Raw genomic sequence first — 17661 nt, forward strand, 5'->3', positions numbered from 1 at the left:
CATTAGCTGGGACATTAGCATTGCGATTTGCTGCCGACGACTGATGTTACGAAAAAACCAGCATCAAGAAGTGTCCTCGTTGTGTCAGATATTGTTTCTTTAACACAGGATATCTCAGAGATTCTCGAGAGAATAGCCTATAGACCATATTGAAAATTGATATACCTAGTCAAATATGCACTCAATACACATTGTGAGGACCTAATTATCTTAGGATACATCTTATTTTTGTCATGTACAGGTATGTGTTCCAAATATTATCTTATGTCATGCATGGAAATATCCAAGCTCAATATTATTTATATAATACTGGTTTCATACTGGAGTTAATATACGAGACTGAAAGTCACATCGTCACTTTGAATTCTCTAGTTTAGAGTGATGGTTCTCAATCTTTTTCATGTCAAGGACCCCTAAATTCGACCACAGACCCCCATTTTATACAATTTTGTCCCAGGGTTTCCCATCTGATAAGACTTGTGCTTTCAGATGTTTTATTACAGAAAGTGTGTGAAACTCATGAGCATAACGGTCATACATTCTGTCATCGTGGTACTTATGGATGGAATAGAGCACCGCAGGGATGACGTATTTTTGTAGGCTTAGCCAGATATCGCCGCCATGTTGGTTCTTCAGGGGAAAAGGCTATGGGGTTTTAGAATGGGGATTTTGATTAAACGCATGAAATAAGGTCTGTGGTTAACACACGTTTATGGGAGTGGATATTTGTGTTCAGCAGGATAATCTTCACAAATGAGATTTTTTTTTATTACTTTTTAAACGTTTTCAGAAAATAAATGATTCCCCTTATTGCCCGGGACCACCTGGACCCCTTCCCCGGACCCCACTTTGAGAACCACTGCAGTCTAGTCTAGAGAATACGAACCATTTCCAATTTGGCATATTTTTTGTTGGGTTTTGTTGACAAATTCCATATCTGATGAAAGCATTCCCTCATATTATTTATACATTTTTCAATATTGCTTGCCAGCCTCCGTTTCCAAACCCCCGTCCCCCAGCATGCAAGCGAAAGCTCCAATACATTCATCACGGCTCGACATCTAATCAGACGAATCAGCGTGGAGGAGTCCTTCAGACACAGAGCCGAGAGGAGATGCAGGTCTGGAGTGCAGGTGGGTGGATATGGACTGATGAGGAGGAGGTGGAGAGAAACCGATGATGGTGGGGTGGTTAGGTTGAAGTGGGAAAGTGTTTGGGTGGAGAAGACCCAGAACAAGACAGAGCTGGGACTGGATGGGGTAAAGCTCCATCCTCATAATTAAAGAGGTATTTTTGGGCAGCTGAAGGATTTTATCCTTGAATTATTTTAAGCTTTTAAAGTAATAATCCATATTTTCATCAAAATTGTGTGTTTTGCTACGGTCAAGGATTGATATAACACAATAGCAATTCATAGCCTGCCCTTTACGAGGGATCAGCCGAGCAGCATTCCGGTAAACAAACCGCGTCACTTGGTGGAAACGGCAATTGGGACCCTATGGAGCATGAGCTTGAGTGTCTGACTCTAGCCGGCTGACCCTGTTTACATTTTAAAAGCTGCGACAGTTCACAGAACTTTAAAACGACATGCATATATTATACATCAAACCCCTGAGCTAATTCTGCTCTCGGTCAGAATGTCAAAATATAAGCGATTTTTGAGATATTAACGTTTTAACTGCCACGGGGTTCCGCATTTCTGGGTGGTTGTGACATCACGCTGATTCGTCCTATAGCCTATATTTGGAATAAACAGAAGAAGTGGGTAGTTCGCATGAGCAGTAATAGCCAGGGAGACAAAGATCGTATATTAATAATAATAATACATTTTATAATGCACTTTTCATTAGCAATACAATCTCAAAGTACAAACTAACAAAATATTGAAGGCAGGAGCGAGGCTCTTATCTTTTTTGGACAACAGTCAACAGCCATGATGTTGCAGTGGAACAAGGTATAAGCCTTTGGTTCTTATCAATAGACGATCTTTGGTGCAAATGAAGACACGTGCACATGTACGTTTTCAATGGTGTGCAGGTATGAAAAAGTGACTGGAGGGGGCTTTAAGGATGACCACTTTAATGATTTGACTCTTGTAGTATTTCTACACTTTGAAAGCAGCCATAGTTTGTAAGTGTGGCCCTCAACTCCTTGATTCAGACAAATTCATGTGCATATCATCAAGATTAATTCACTATGTGATTATTACATTATTATCTCTATTGCAAATACCTATGGTGTTACAGTGCCGCCGTACTGGGGAAGGGAGCTTCACTCAGACAAATGGCAACGGATTGCCAGTAATGGGATGTCTGTTTTGGCCTGGTATCTATCTGTACAGAGCTCCTAATGAAAAATCCTAAGAGCAACAATGAAGCATTAGTCTAATTAGGCCTGAGTTTAACACAGAACACAAAAAGCTCACATTTGATACCGGAGCGCAGTAAATCCAGTGCACCTCGAGGTGAGCCGGAGTGCAGTAAATCCAGCGCACCTCGAGGTGAACCGGAGCGCAGTAAATCCAGCGCACCTCGAGGTGATATCTTCCCCCTGTCTAAGATTTGTAGCATTAGTTTAAGCTGCACTTAATGGAATGACTGTTCGGTCTGAAAGACTGGACCAGACTGGACCAGACTAGAACAGACTAGTCCAAGTTTGTTACAGAAGCTGAACCAAAATTCAGCCATGACCCAAATAGATTAAGACGGCCATTACTTTCGATTTAAATTACAGACCGGTTACGATACGACACCTCCAGTTTGGCTTTGCACAGAAGTGTCACACCAAATACTTGTGAGGTCTAAAACCTCACTGTCATTCCACTGACCATGTTTGTGATCACCGGATGACTGCCATCATGGCCCTCCCTTCAGCGCAGAATAGTGACGAATTCGTCGATCTAGACTAGAGTTACGTAAAAAGTCTCATGAAGTCTGATACGGGTCACATGTCTGTTCACAGTCACACTGAGGTCGCATTCCAAAAGAAATCTGATCTGTTGATCAGTTGGTAAACATAAGCAACGTTTTATTTGCGCAACATTTTTCAAATTAACCAACATTTGTTTTCAAATGGATGTTGAGATCCAAAAACTTTCGAGCCATTATTGTAAAATTGTTGTGTCAATTATTTTGGAGATTGTGTTGTTATATGTTTACATAACCCCCCATGTATTTCTCTTGTATTATCACTTTTATTCTTTTTTATTTGCTTAGTTTGTATTCAATCTGTGCACTTATATTCAAATTTTCTTGTGTTTACCCGATTACGTTTGCTGCTTCAACAGCCTCATTTTCCCACGGGGAGTTCAATCTTGTCATTGTCTTATTCTTTCTTAATCCCATCCGGCCAACTCATTCCTTCTCTCTCTCTTCTCCCCATGCCCCTCCTCCCCCCTTTCTTACTGCCTGGTTGCCAGAATAAAATGTAGGTTTCTGAAGATCACGTTTCTGAACCAAAACGTTCCATAACACTTTCTAGATCATGTGTATATCAACGTACACGTCATAGAGTCTGCTATGGAGATAGTGCTGTGGCCAGTAATGGCGTTGTGGTTGGGGTGCATGGAGGGTGTAAACACCCCTCCCTTTCCCACTGGAGGGCCGTGGTTGATCGGCAGGGTTTCGCCATTTTAACGTTGTTTGTTATTTAAGCCGAACCCAAACCAAAATCCTAATTCCAACTAAGTTGTTTTAGTTGCCGAAAGTTTTTAAAGTTGTTTTTGTATTTGTGTTTGATTCTGGCGATTGGGTTGCTTTCTTCCCCTCTTCTCTGCTCTATTTGCATGCTGTCTATTTGCACGCTGTATTAATATTTCAGGGGCTTATTCATGCTTGAATAGGTGTGTGCACCCTGAAACTCACAATGGGCCTGAGGGGCTTCTCGTCGAGTATGTCTGGCTTGGGTTGTGTATGTGTGTGTGTGCCTGTGTGCCTGTGTGTGTGTATGTGTGTGTGTGTGTGTGTGTGTGTGTGTGTGTGTGTGTGTGTATGTGTGTGCGTGCGTGTGTGTGTGTGCATACGCGCGTGTGCGTGCGTTTGTGTGTGTGTGTTTGTGTGTGTGTGCGTATGTGCGATGTGCGTGCACTCATGCATGCAAGCCAGAGTGGACTTCTACATTTGGTCAAAGTGCATACTGTACTGTATGTTTCTATGTGCTTCTGCCGCCGTATGCAGAAGATGCTGGTCCTAATTGCAGTCCTGTGTACCGACAAGAGAAGCCTGAAAGGAATTCAGGTGGAGATGAGTGGAAAGTGTTTTTAATCTCTGTATGAATAGAAATGAAATCAGAATCAGAAGACAGGATATGAGATGCTAAAACATGATCTCTCCAAAACACTTCCTCTCATCGCACCATTTGAGACGGGGTCACGGAGCTAAACCAAACTGAAACGAGCTGTGTCGGGTCATCTCACACTGGAAGCCAACCAAACAAAGGCTGATTATGAAAACCGCCATTTGCTATAACGAATCACCCTTATGACATCACTGATGATGTCATAGGCACTGATGATGTCACAGGCATTGTCACATCAGCGGTGATGTCATAGGCATTGTGACATCATCAGTGACAGTGATGTCATCAGTGCCACGCAGCGGCCGAGCTGCAGGCGAGGCCACGCAGCGGCCGAGCTGCGTGTGGCGCCCCCCGTGTAGCGGGCGAGCCTAGCGGGGCCGAAACCCTAGTTATTTTAGTTGACATCTTTCTATAGTCCCATTATGATGAGTGGTTTAGGTTGACATGTTGCTATAGTCCAGTCATTATAGATGAGTTGAACCTCTGCCTATGTGTTATTCTATCATGCTGCAGGTGAATCTCTTTGTTCCAGGCTTGGCAGCAGCATCACCATTGTCTTCTTTGGAGAATGTAGCGTTTCTAAACTTTTTATGCAGGAGTTAGTTATCCTGTAAGTCACTGTTATTAGTCACAAATACCCAAAGGACCTTTTCTCAAAGTAAACACCAGGTGGTGGTAGAAATCTACAGTTTCCTGGATGGAGTCCCGCTTGAAGCTGATTGGCTATCACTTTACTCCATCAGACAAATCTCAAGCGAACGCCTCTTGTTAGCGCTGGCGCTGCCTAGAATGAAGTTGTGCTGTGCCTATCTCGCTGTCAACTCCTCCCATTGACTTGCATTTGGTTGTGAAAGGGCTATGTACTGTATACTGTAAGCACAAAACACAAACGTATAGACAAATTATAGAGAGAATAAGGTAAGAGCTAACCATCAGCTCTTGTTTCTAGGTCTTTCTGATCATAAAAAAGACAGCATTTTGAGATAATAAATAAATAAATAAATAATAAATAATTATAAAGGAAGTATAGAAGGTCCAAAACAGACGCAGGGTAGTAGTAGTAGGCTAGTAAAAGGGCTAGGATCATTTAAGCTGAGACCTCTGTAGCATCCAGTTACCCTGGCGAATGTTTGAACAGATGCAGAGAGAGGCTTTGGGCCTGAAGAGGAAAAGCAATTTGTGTCAATAAATTGAGTCGACCTAAATAGTGACTCCAGGTCCTTTTGGCCATTATTAAAGGCATGGGGTGGATTTGGGAAATTCTCCCATTGATTTCCATTCTATCAATTTAGATTTGTGTGTCCCTGTTTTGACACACGCGTGCGTGCACACACACACACACACACACGCACGCATGCACACACGCACGCACACACACACACGCACGCACACATTTGAAATATTAATTTATGTCCACATAAATACAAGTATGCAAAGGACATAAACAGTAATAGTGCAGTCAAATGCTGGGAGTCAGTCAGTTACATGAGTGCCCAGACGGCAAACACAATAATGCATACACATAAGAAACACACAGGATGATAACATGGCAGGTTGATATAGTTATACTGTAATGCAAGATAGCCTCCTCCATATTGAGCGGCTGCGATAATAGTAGATATTGAACAATACACACACTCTCTCTCTCTCTCTCTCTCCCTCTCCCTCTCTCCCTCTCCCTCTCCCTCTCTCTCTCCCTCTCCCTCTCTCTCTCCCTCTCCCTCTCTCTCTCTCCCTCTCTCTCTCTCTCTCCCTCTTTCTCTCTCTCTCAGGCCTCTTCAACCATGAACTCAGTAGTTTGAAATAATTATAAGAGGGGATAAATGTTGAGATAGATTGAAAAGCTTTAATTACTGCTGGCACTGGCTCACTCGTTAGGGAAACACTTTTTAATTAATCCCCCCCCCCCCCTCATCTTTCTCTCTGGAACACAATTCCGGCTTGCTGACCTGCTGTTTTGGGGGGGGAAATGCATCCACAGGGAAACAATACTACGGTTGCCCACAGTGAAACTGACGAGAGATTGAATTTATAGAGGAGAAATAGCAGTTGTGCACATTAACATGCTTATTAGAGGCTATTGAGAAGAACAATTAGCAGAAGGAATAATAGCAGATGTATAAGGTTATGAAGTCATTGTGTAACTTTGCTACACAGTTCAGTGCAGAGATAATGTAATTATACACACCAGATATTTTGGCACTGCTTTTACCCAAAGCGTGTTACAACTTGAGTATGAATAGAACCTCTAATCATGCCAGCATCAGCGCTGTTACTTAATTGAACCATTAGGCTAATTTGTTGCCTGCAATCAGACGTTGGAATCCGCCCACTCCAGAGAGTTGACTGTGCTGCTGTTCATGAGAAATGGAATACGGCTCTGTAGAAACAGTCACTTGTAATGCAATTGGATAACGGCAATGGGACCCTACGGAGCCAGCCTTGAATGTCTCACTCTATGTTGTTTACACTATAAAAACGGCGACAGTTCACACAACTTTAACGCAACGTGCAATGCATAGATTATACATTGGACTCTTGAGCTACTTCTGCTCTCACTCAGAATGTCAAAATATAAGCGATGTGATGTATAGTGTTTGAGATATGAACGCTGATTCCTTGTATAGCTTGTCAGAATGTACTGTAATAAGGTGTCCCTCTAATACCTGTTCATGTAACAAATTACCAGATAAATCACAGCATCCTCAGATTAATCATTAACTAATGATTCATTGAAGTTACACCCTTATGATGTAATAATTGCCAGTAATTAAATGTATTAATATCAAGTTTAATTACAATTTATTAATATCAGGTTTAATTAAATCTTCAGTTGTTAAAGTATCTACTGTTGCGACATGGTTTCAGTCAATGATGCACATGGGGTTTGACAAGTTCTCGTATATTTGACTCGAGGCGTCGCTAGTTATGAACACATGAAAGTGTAACTATTGTTTGGTGTGCCTTCTCTTATTGGCTGGTCTCTTTCCCCTGTGTAGCGCGAGACCCATTCCTGGCTGTTCATTGGCTAATGCGTCTCGCATTTTGGTCCTCCGCTGACGCCACTCTCTCTCTAGAGGACACTAGGTCAGACAAGCCGAAAACGCCATGGTCTAATTCAAGTTGTTCTCTTTACTACAATTGTTGCTGGACTTTCTGACCTCCATTTGTCTGTTCTAAACAGCCCGTGTCTGGTAGGTCTTTACTGAGAAAAGGGCTCCTTTTGAAAAAGAGGTTTCGATCACAATAGGACTCCTCACCTGGTTAGATAAAGGATAAATACAATAAAGAAAATAGTATACAAAGACACGTACAAACTGCATCAACAGAAAATCCTAGGAAAAAGACGTCACAGTACTGGACTGGACACACTGTTTGATTGACCTCTGGTGGGGAAGTGCATTGTAGAAAGATCCAAGATGGAGACTAAAAATCAAAGAAGCCCATCTTGAGCATGACCACTTTAACATGTTCACCTTGACTGGGCCTCCATGTTTTTGTTTGTTATGAGAGAACAAACAGAGCAGAGAGGGAGGCAGCGTGAACATCAGGTACATCAATGAGCTGCATCTAATGAGATGCGTCCCAGCTGGCTGGAAGGGAACAGAACACGAGCCAGAGTGTCTCGTAGTACTGAGCGAGAACGACCAAAGGTCCACGCGGAGGAAGTTCACGACAAGACGCTGGTTTTGGAAAGCTGCCAAGATGCCCGGGGGAGGCAGGGGGGGGGGGGGGAGGGAGGGAGGGAGGGGGGGGCGCAGAGTGAATATCAGGCACAACAAAGCCAACCTTCTCTCTGTAGTACTTTCAATAACTGATTTCGAGCATTTCATGCATTCTCAAATGGTTCTTTACAGCACCATAAAGATCCATAAAGGTTGTTCACAACAAGCATGTTCTTGGTCTGATTTGAGCACTTTTTGAACTTGCACTTGATGTTCTTATTATATTGTGTGCCTGTTAGCGTTTCTTTTTTGGGCTCCTTCATTCATTCATGTTCTCAGCGGGTTTGTTCGAATGTGCATTTTAAAACTGATTTACCCTTTAGTTTGGTTTATTTGGCCAGGTGAGAACAATGCCATATGAACTCTGCTGGCACCAAATCACGGCACTGAGACACCTGAAAATGCAGCTTTCAGACTGACAGTTACAAGAGGTTCATTAGGAGTGAGAGTGTCATCCAACTACCAACTACAGGAGGAGACAACCCTAAAAATGCAAGGGGCTATGGATATAAGTTGATGGATGTTGACATCTGATAGCCAGCAGTTCCGTATTTGCTTAGAAAGTCTGGACTGATGCTCATATCCATCCAGCTACAGTATGTCTTCATCTGAACTGGTATGATATGAACACCAGAGAAGGAGAGACAGACAAGTCCTGCTCAAGCTACAAGGACTTAAAGTTACTTTAAAGTTACTTTACAGTTTGGACCAAAGACAATGAGAACCATGACTGCACTCTATAGAGAGCCAAAGTGGAACATCACTTCCTGCTTCAACACTATACCAGAGATTTTTTTGAACCGGTAAAACTCTTTTTATAAACATTTTACGAAATGTCAATGAGAAAATAAATGGCGGATGAAAATCTCTGGTACAGTGCTGAAGCAGGAAGTGTCGTTCACTTTGCCTCTCTATAGAACCATTTTCTGCCACTATATAGAATCCTTCTGTTTACCATTGTTAGAAGCAGCGTCAGCCAAGGTCCTCTAATACTGACTGATGTTGCATCAGAGAATAAGCAGCTTGCATCCAGAGCTGTCCCTGCCAGTTGGCTGTCAGCCAGCCTGTCAGAGGGACCTGAGGTGACCCGGGGACAGGAGGAGGGGATGTAAGCTGGAGTGACAGTCAGCAGGTAGCACGAGCTAACAGGAGCTAACAGGATGACCCTGTCAGCATGCAGGCTGTATGGAAGTGTGTCTATTAGATATACAGCACAACCTGCAAAGCATAGGAGGGATATAGGAATTGCCTAAGGGCAGGTATGCATGCTCACACCTAGGCAAGGAGTAGCTCCGTTTGTGAAAAACGAAGCCAAAGGCAGAAGTGCCTTAACCCTGCACTCTTTCTGATGGTCTGCCTATGGGGCGACTCCACTGGTTCCAGTGTTGCCAGATGGCAAATGTTGAATTATCGTACCAGAGGGTCAAAATTATCGTTTTTGGAGTGAAATTATCGTACGCCCCCTCCCCAGCGCCTATGTCCGGGGGCTGCGGTTGATCACAGGCTACTTTTGGGACTTGCCATGATTTTTCAACACTGTGATCTCAGCCTGCGTTGCAACAACAACAAAACACCCTGCAACAGCTTTGAGCCAGCCAGTGAATAAAGCCTTGCTTTCCCATTCAGTCAGGGTACATTTGTTTTCTGTGCTTACTTTGTATAAACAGATAGAGTGATAGACGTAGGATTCGACTGAGTGTCACAAAATGATGAAATTATCGTACATTTGGGGGATTTGGGGATTATTGATCGTACATCGTACAGAGGTCGAAATTATCGTACAAATACGATAATTATCGTACGTCTGGCAACGCTGACTGGTTCCAACAGGAAGTCCGATTGCATGGAAGTCAATGGGAAAATGACCCTACTTCTCACTTGATGTATGACCTCAGTAAACACTTTCCGAATGACTTGTTTATGGTCTCAATCGCTCGTTTCAAGTCTTCTTCAATACAGCCTGATGTTCATTTTGTAAATTACGCTCCCGTTTCGAGTCAAATAGATGATAAAGCAGACTATGTTTTGGGGTGTGATTGACAGGTCGCCTGTCCAGTGATGGTGCAGCTCGCAGATCGTGGACCAATAGCAGGCGGCGCTGCGGCTCTGTGGGAAACCCCTGGTCTCACGCTAGCTGCTTCTGGCTCCAAATAACCAAGATGGCGACGGTCACAACGCCAAACTCGTGGCTTCAAAACAGGAGGCCATAAACTAATGGGTGACGTCACGGTGGCTCCATCCATATTTTTATACAGTCTATGGAATTGCCTAAGCCGGGCACGTATGGATGCACAAATGCATGCTCTCACACTCACACACACACACACACACACACACACACACACACACACACACACACACAGGTACCCACCATCGGCATGGGGTTGTGTGAAGCGGAGGCTAACCAGCGGGAACTGGAAAAGATCCAGGCTCAGGTCGTGATGGTCACAGTACGTAGCTGATTAATGAACGCACAGAGTGCCAACACTTACTGTATCACAGGAGCACGCACGGACACACACACACACGTACGCACACACACACACACACACACACACACACACAGACAATGGGACAAACACACAAACCGTCTAACACTTCATCACGATTACGTAGCACGATGTCTATATAGGATTTACACTGTGCGCTCCTCCATTTTCTCCCACAGGAGAACAGCCAAACTGCTGCCTTTGTGTATTTGACAGATAAATGGAAGCGACAGCGTTTCATAGACAAAGAGGATGCAGTACAAAAGACGGCCACAGCGTGAATCAATCCTAAACAGACCATACAGGACAGTTAGAGACTGCTAGCCAAAATGGTGAAATGGTCATTGTAAAAGACTAAAAGTGCAGCCACTTGCCTATCCAGGTGAGACTCAGAGATTTGGGATGTTGGAAATGTTCAGCCAAATAGAGATGCAAAGTGACCGCCTACTTCCTGCTTCAGCACTGTACCAGAGATTTTTATCCGCCATTTATTTTCCCATAGACATTTCGTAAAATGCTTATAAAAATGGTTTTACTTGTTCAAACCAAAGAAGTTCAGCTATATTTAGAATCGGGAGAGACCAAAGAACATTTCACTCACATTTAATTTCATTTTTTAACGTTTTGTCAGAGTGAAATGTTATGTGGTCTCCCCTTTTTCTAGATATATCTGAACCGTTTGATTTGACCAAGTAAAACTATTTTTATAAGCATTTTACGAAATGTCTTTGGGAAAATAAATGGTGGATGAAAATTTCAAGTACAGTGCTGAAGCAGGAAGTGACGTTCCACTTTGGCTCTCTATACCTTTCACCATGCTACTGTACCATATCAGTTTCCGGAGTCTCAAGCACCGAAACCGATGCCAATGATACATTCACATCATGCATTCAAGCATCCTCTGGTAGCCGTCTTAGGTGTGCAATCCAATAGACCAATTCAACAGTGTTATTCAACCAGGTTTAGTTATAACATCCGCAGGTCTACATGTGCTACAACCCTGTACACATTTTCAATCTAGAATCTAGATGGAGAAAACTCACTCATAACTGCAGGTTGAGTCCTCACCTGGTTGATGAATATGATTCTGGATCTGCTTAGGTCAAGCTAATTAATGTGATTTAATGAAGACAGGCTGCTGACAGGTCTTCTTTAGTCTAACTGTCTCCCTCTCTATCTGTCCCTCTTTCACACTCTCTTTCACAAATGTATAATATGATAATTTAGTATAAATAGACTTAATGGGCAGATTCAATTACTGCCTTGCCAAAGTTACAGATAATGGCTTTGGAGATGACAAGATTATAGCCCTCGGCTGAAACGGCCTCAAACAGCCATCATGAAGCAGACACATTTCTGCTTTGGGGAGAGCATGGAAATTAGGCGTGGAGTGACAGTTAGTTAGTTCAGCTCTGTTTGAAATGGAATGAGATGTGGAAGAAGCAACATCGTCGCTGTGAAGAGAAGGAGAGAGAGAGAGATATTCATATTCTGACTTCAAAAAACGCCCCCAAGGAAACAGGAAACCGTGTTTTCAATAATTCAGGGTGTCTGTTTCGGAGAGACAACGGGCCCTATCGTCGCAAAAGTGCTAATTTAGCGCTTGCACGTGTTTAACGCGCAGTGCAAATTGGGGGCGTGGCCAATCGCTTTGCTATTTTCCCTGCACCGCAAAATGCCTGTGCGGCCGGCACAAAGGCTTTAAATGGGTGTGGTTATAGCGAGAATTATGCAGGCCACACTGATTGGTCTGATTAATGTAAAGCCCAGACTCTGGGCGTTACATCAAACAGACCAATCAGATTCCCTCTCTCACTCCCTTTATACCCTTCGCGCTGGTGTGGAGAACCCAACACGTGTATTATCCAGGATCATATTAACAAAAGATTTTCACCTCATAATTTTCACATAGATCACCCAAATAATGTTATTTTTTAATCTGCACTCAAGGGTGTTGTCTAAGAACGGCATTTAACTAGCCTGGTAAACCAGCCAAGTGCAAAAAGGGGATAGCGCTTGTTCGACTGGGGTATGAGTTAAGATGTATTTCAAACGGGTGTAAACCTTGACTTTCCAGATAGAACAACTCCAAAGCTAATCTCTAAAAGCAAGAAGGAAATTATGAGGATGTCTGGAAAGTCTAGTATGGAGTTACCCGAAGAATAATCTCAAACTTTTCATTGTAGGTTGAAATTGAATGAAAGTATAACAACGCTTCAGGCATAGAAGGCGTGCACCTATTTGTATTTGTGTGGAAAATTATATATTTGCTGCATTGCTGATTTTGTGTTGATCAGTCTCGCAATGTGACTGGAACGGCAGCTATTCTGAATGCATTCCAGCCACAACTTGCATGTGAGCGATGTGAAAAACAAGTGGTAGAGAGAGAAGTCATATAAAGCATCTGACCTTGGCAAACAGCGCCCCCTTGGCAGCCAGTGCGTCCTCCCCTCTCCCGTTGGGGTAGCACTCGTACCGCGCGTCCAGGATCGGGTAGCGACTGGCCAGCATCAGGCCGCTGTTCAAGAACTTGAACCTGGAGCAGCAGCCTTTCCAGCCGTAGCGCCCGACGTCGCTCAGCACGTACGGGAAGTAGTGGTGCAACTGCCGCCGCAGCCGCGTGGTCGCTCCGTGGTCGAACACCTCCTGCAGAGCCAGGAAGTCCAGGTTGGCGGGGAAGAAGGCGGTGATCTCGTGGTCGAAGCCGTCGTCACCGTGCCGGCGCTTCCGTCCCGGACGCTTAAAGACCGAGGTGCGCGGGACGTGCGAAAGAGTGTTGTTGGAGGATATTCCCCCTCCTCCGTCCCTCCCTCCGTCGCATCCGTGGTAGCGAGCGAGGGACTCCCGAGAGGCAGTCATGCTGCCCGTGTCTCCCGCCGCCTCCCCGGGCCGGTGATTCCCCGTTTCGGCCTCCTCCTCTTCCTGAGGGTCCGGCTCCGGGGCGCTGATGCTGATCTGAACCCCTGAGGTATGAAGGGGGCAATCTGTGGAGGGCTTTGGTGGGGCCCCTTCCCCATGCATGGGGCAGCAGTCGTGGTGGCCCGGGCTGCTCGGAGCCCCTGGGGAATGCACACGACAGTCTGGGACCTCTCCTGCGGTGTGAACGGGGCAGTCTGAGCTGTTGTGGTTGGCCCCCGCAGAGTGGAGGGGGCAGTCCGCTGTGCTGTGTGCTCCGTCTGCGTGAAGGGGGCATTCAGGGGAGCCCTGGTCCCCTGCGATGGGGTGCGCGGGGCATTCAGAGGAGCCCTGGTGGTCCCCTGCGACGGGGTGGGCGGGGCATTCAGAGGAGCCCTGGTGGTCCCCTGCGACGGGGTGGGCGGGGCATTCAGAGGAGCCCTGGTGGTCCCCTGCGACGGGGTGGGCGGGGCATTCAGAGGAGCCCTGGTGGTCCCCTGCGATGGGGTGGGCGGGGCATTCAGAGGAGGAGCCCTGGTGGTCCCCTGCGATGGGGTGGGCGGGGCATTCAGAGGAGCCCTGGTGGTCCCCTGCGATGGGGTGGACAGGGCAGTCGGTGGCACCTGAGGGGTGGATTGGGCACTCGGTGAGGGGTTCGTTCTCCGTGGTGGTGTGTGTCTGGTCTGGACGGTGGTCCAGAGAGGAGGTGCGCCGGAAACCTGTGGCCAGGCTGCTGAAAGACGCCGCACTAATGAATGGAAGAGTAACAAATAAAGAAATAAGTCATCTGCAAAGAGTTTTCTCTGCCTGTGAGTAGAGTCATTCACAAAAGCAAAGCAATGGTAGTATGTGCACACAAAAATAATCATCCTTATTATGCATTAATATTATGCCTAATAATCCTTATTAGGCAATAATTTTAAATTAAAACTTTTGCATGAGAGGTACGAGTGTGCAGCTTCTCCTTTCTTCTGATGTTCATGACCTGAAAGCCAGCTCAAGTGTGCATTTTTTTCTTCTCTTCCTTAGATACACACAATCAGACACTAAGACTGATAGGGAGCGAGCTTTCCTTACCTTATGGAGGTGTTGGTGGGTGAGTCGATGTAGATCTTAATCTGTGGCCGACTGGCACCGTTACGGATCCTCTTCCCCACGTCGCGCGCTCTCCTCTGGGTGTCTGACAGGTTGTTGAACCGGGCCAGGGAGTCCGGCAGTAGGCAAACGTTGGCACTGCAGAAGCAGAAGCTCCTGCCCTGGGGCCTCCATTCCCCAATCCCGGCTCCCCCCGGCCCAGCCACGCCCTGCTCCGCCTCGTGCTTGTCTGGTCTGCAGAAGGTAAGTAAAAAAATATATACAGTATATATATATATATTAGGGCTGGGTATTGGTTCAAATTTCAAGAATCGATTCGATTCCGATTCACAAGGTTCCGAATCGATTAATCCTGATTCGATTCGATTAATTTCAATATCGATTTGGTTAGTGATACTAAAACATGTTTTTGAGCTGTAACCTGAATTACATGACTGTCCAGTTATGTAACACAGGGGTTCCCAACCTTTTTTGCGCCAAGGACCGGTAGATGCATGGGGGGAAAAAAGTTGCGGACCGGTTATTAATTTTAATGGTTCTAGTTACACATATATTTAGTGGTGACAAAGGGTAAATAACAGCCTTTTCATCTGTCAATAAAAACACTTTCACAATTATGCACAGTGATTTGATTTCAGCCTATATCATTTCTAAAAGTAGATATTAATGATCAAACATTTCCATTTCTGTAGCCTACAGTATTGTTGTTACTTTGTTTCAACTACAAACATAAATAAACGTCAACTTGAAACTATGTTTCAACTACAACACACAGCCTATAATATTATAGCCTATGTTTATTTAAAAAAAAAAAAAAAAAAAAAAAAAAATCGATCTCTGGACATGAATCGATAGGATCGAAGGATTAAAAAAAAAATCGATTTAAAATCGGAGAATAGATTTTTTGAACCCAGCCCTAATATACTGTATATATACCAGGTCAAGTCAAACCAGAGGCATTGGAGCTGTCTGATGTTCCTCTGTAATCACCGTGATATATTAACCATAATTAGTGGATGCAGAATGGAAATTAACAGCCAATGATGAAAAAGGAGCCACTAAGGTCAAAGCAGGAGCCCGGGGTCAGGAAGTCGTCTTGAATATAAATGTATTTTATATATCTTGGCCGAGAGGAGCACGTTTGTACATTCACGGATGGGGGCGGGGCCGTTACAGGCTTACACACTGATGAATTGAAAGTCACCGATAGGCTACTTATAGTGCACATTAAGGCATAATCAGGTTTGTGTACATGAGATTAAATGGTTTGACGTACATATGACACCATCTATGATGCTATCAGTGACCCAGTACAGAGTACAGAGTACAGAGTGCACCGTGACTGAGAGGGAGAGAGCAACTGAAGGGAATGTGGGTCAGAGGCTGTCCTTAAAATGAACCGTGTAAATGCGTGCCTGTGTGTGTGTGTGTGTGTGTGTGTGTGTGTGTGTGTGTGTGTCTAAGTTTGACTCTACAATATACTATAATACACTATATATATATATATATAGAGAGAGAGAGAGAGAGAGAGAAAATATGTGCAAAAAACATGAAAAACTAAAGAAATGTTGATTTTTGTGATTTTTTTTGGGCATACATTAGGTGCACTGAACACCCAGGGATGTGATCTAAAATAGGGGGGGGGGGGGGGGGGATCATTTTTCATTTCAGCTCGACTTTAAATCAAATACCAAATATTCCTCTTTCATATTATGGCAAGAAATCTCAGTTCCAGACCAAAGTAATCCAGTCATTGGTATTGTCAACTCCCCCACAGATATATGCTGCTCACTTAGTGCTACGGGACGTATTTACAGATCAGCAGTCCCTCTTTTCAGAAGCTTTATGCCCAGACACTTGGGATACTGCAGAACTTGAGATATTGGTAGACAAGAAATAATGATACACTGCTGAGTGGTAGACACTAAATAATATGAACTCAATAAATACTAACTTGCAATAGGTGTGGAGATAATAATAATAATTATTATTAGAGTTATAGAGTATTAGAGTTGTAGACTAGCACATGCTTCCTTCGATACCTTGCAGTCGCCAGCTGCTTCTTTTCACCTGACAATGTCGTCGATTGTAAAAAAAACGACGGAAGGGGCGGCACATCCCCGGAATATCGACCGTCTGTCCCAGACTCATATTAGTCATATTAGTCGTCAGACTGGGTTCCCAGAGTGAGTCAACACTAACCTGTGGTAGGTGTAGAGGTATCAGCACTAACCTGTGGTAGGTGTAGAGGTATCAGCACTAACCTGTGGTAGGTGTAGAGGTATCAGCACTAACCTGTGGTAGGTGTAGAGGTATCAGCACTAACCTGTGGTAGGTGTAGAGGTATCAGCACTAACCTGTGGTAGGTGTAGAGGTATCAGCACTAACCTGTGGTAGGTGTAGAGGTATCAGCACTAACCTGTGGTAGGTGTAGAGGTATCAGCACTAACCTGTGGTAGGTGTAGAGGTATCAGCACTAACCTGTGGTAGGTGTAGAGGTATCAGCACTAACCTGTGGTAGGTGTAGAGGTATCAGCACTAACCTGTGGTAGGTGTAGAGGTAGGGCTGGCGGACGGCCTGCAGAGGAGCCCAGAGGAGGAACCCCAGCAGGGCGAAGGGCAGGGAGGTGAGGAGGAGCAGCAGGTAGAGGGGGGCGGACAGCAGGACACACAGGCTGAGGAAGGAGCAGGGGTCCTGGGAGCGGCGCCGCTTCTCCAGCGAGGTGGCCACGCAGGACGCCAGGAGCCGGTCCAGCAGCCAGTAGCAGGGGAACACCAAGCTCCACGACAAGCCATCCAAGAAGTGCAGACAGGCACCGGGGAAAGGGGAGGTGTGAAGAACCATCTCTTTCCTTCTGTCTTTCGCTCTGCCTCGCTATCGCGTTCTCCTCAGCTCACATGCAGCGTCCACGCCCGCACGCACGCACTCTCAAAAGCCAAGGAGCACGAATCGCGTCCGAAAATGGACCAACAAACAAAAACACACAAAATAACTCAAAAGTCAAATGTAGACCCTCCCCCCAGCTTGGAGAAAGGTACACTACATGGTTTGGGCGACTGCTGTTTAACTTCACTGGCAAGCTGGCCACCTTCGCCTCACTTCCTTCCTTCCCCCTTTCCTTAGCAATTCCACCCCCTACAGGAGGGGTCAAGTAGCACAG

At 45.0% G+C, this 17661-nt stretch overlaps 1 protein-coding gene across 1 annotated transcript in view; it reads right to left on the reverse strand.

Moving 5' to 3' along the window:
• LOC310792565 (sphingomyelin phosphodiesterase 3-like) overlaps positions 1–17345 on the reverse strand; it is a gene marked incomplete at its 5' end in the record, with an annotated part of 37453 nt that extends 20108 nt beyond the window's left edge. The window contains 3 exons of the mRNA XM_083654264.1: positions 12920–14153; positions 14483–14734; positions 17044–17345. Coding sequence (XP_083510390.1) covers positions 12920–14153; positions 14483–14734; positions 17044–17345 — 1788 coding nt within the window. The remainder of the gene's footprint in view (positions 1–12919; positions 14154–14482; positions 14735–17043) is intronic.
• Between the last annotated feature and the right edge of the window lie 316 nt (positions 17346–17661).

This window comes from Poromitra crassiceps (genome assembly GCF_964638095.1).
Source record: "Poromitra crassiceps genome assembly, chromosome: 18".
Lineage (NCBI taxonomy): Eukaryota > Metazoa > Chordata > Actinopteri > Beryciformes > Melamphaidae > Poromitra > Poromitra crassiceps.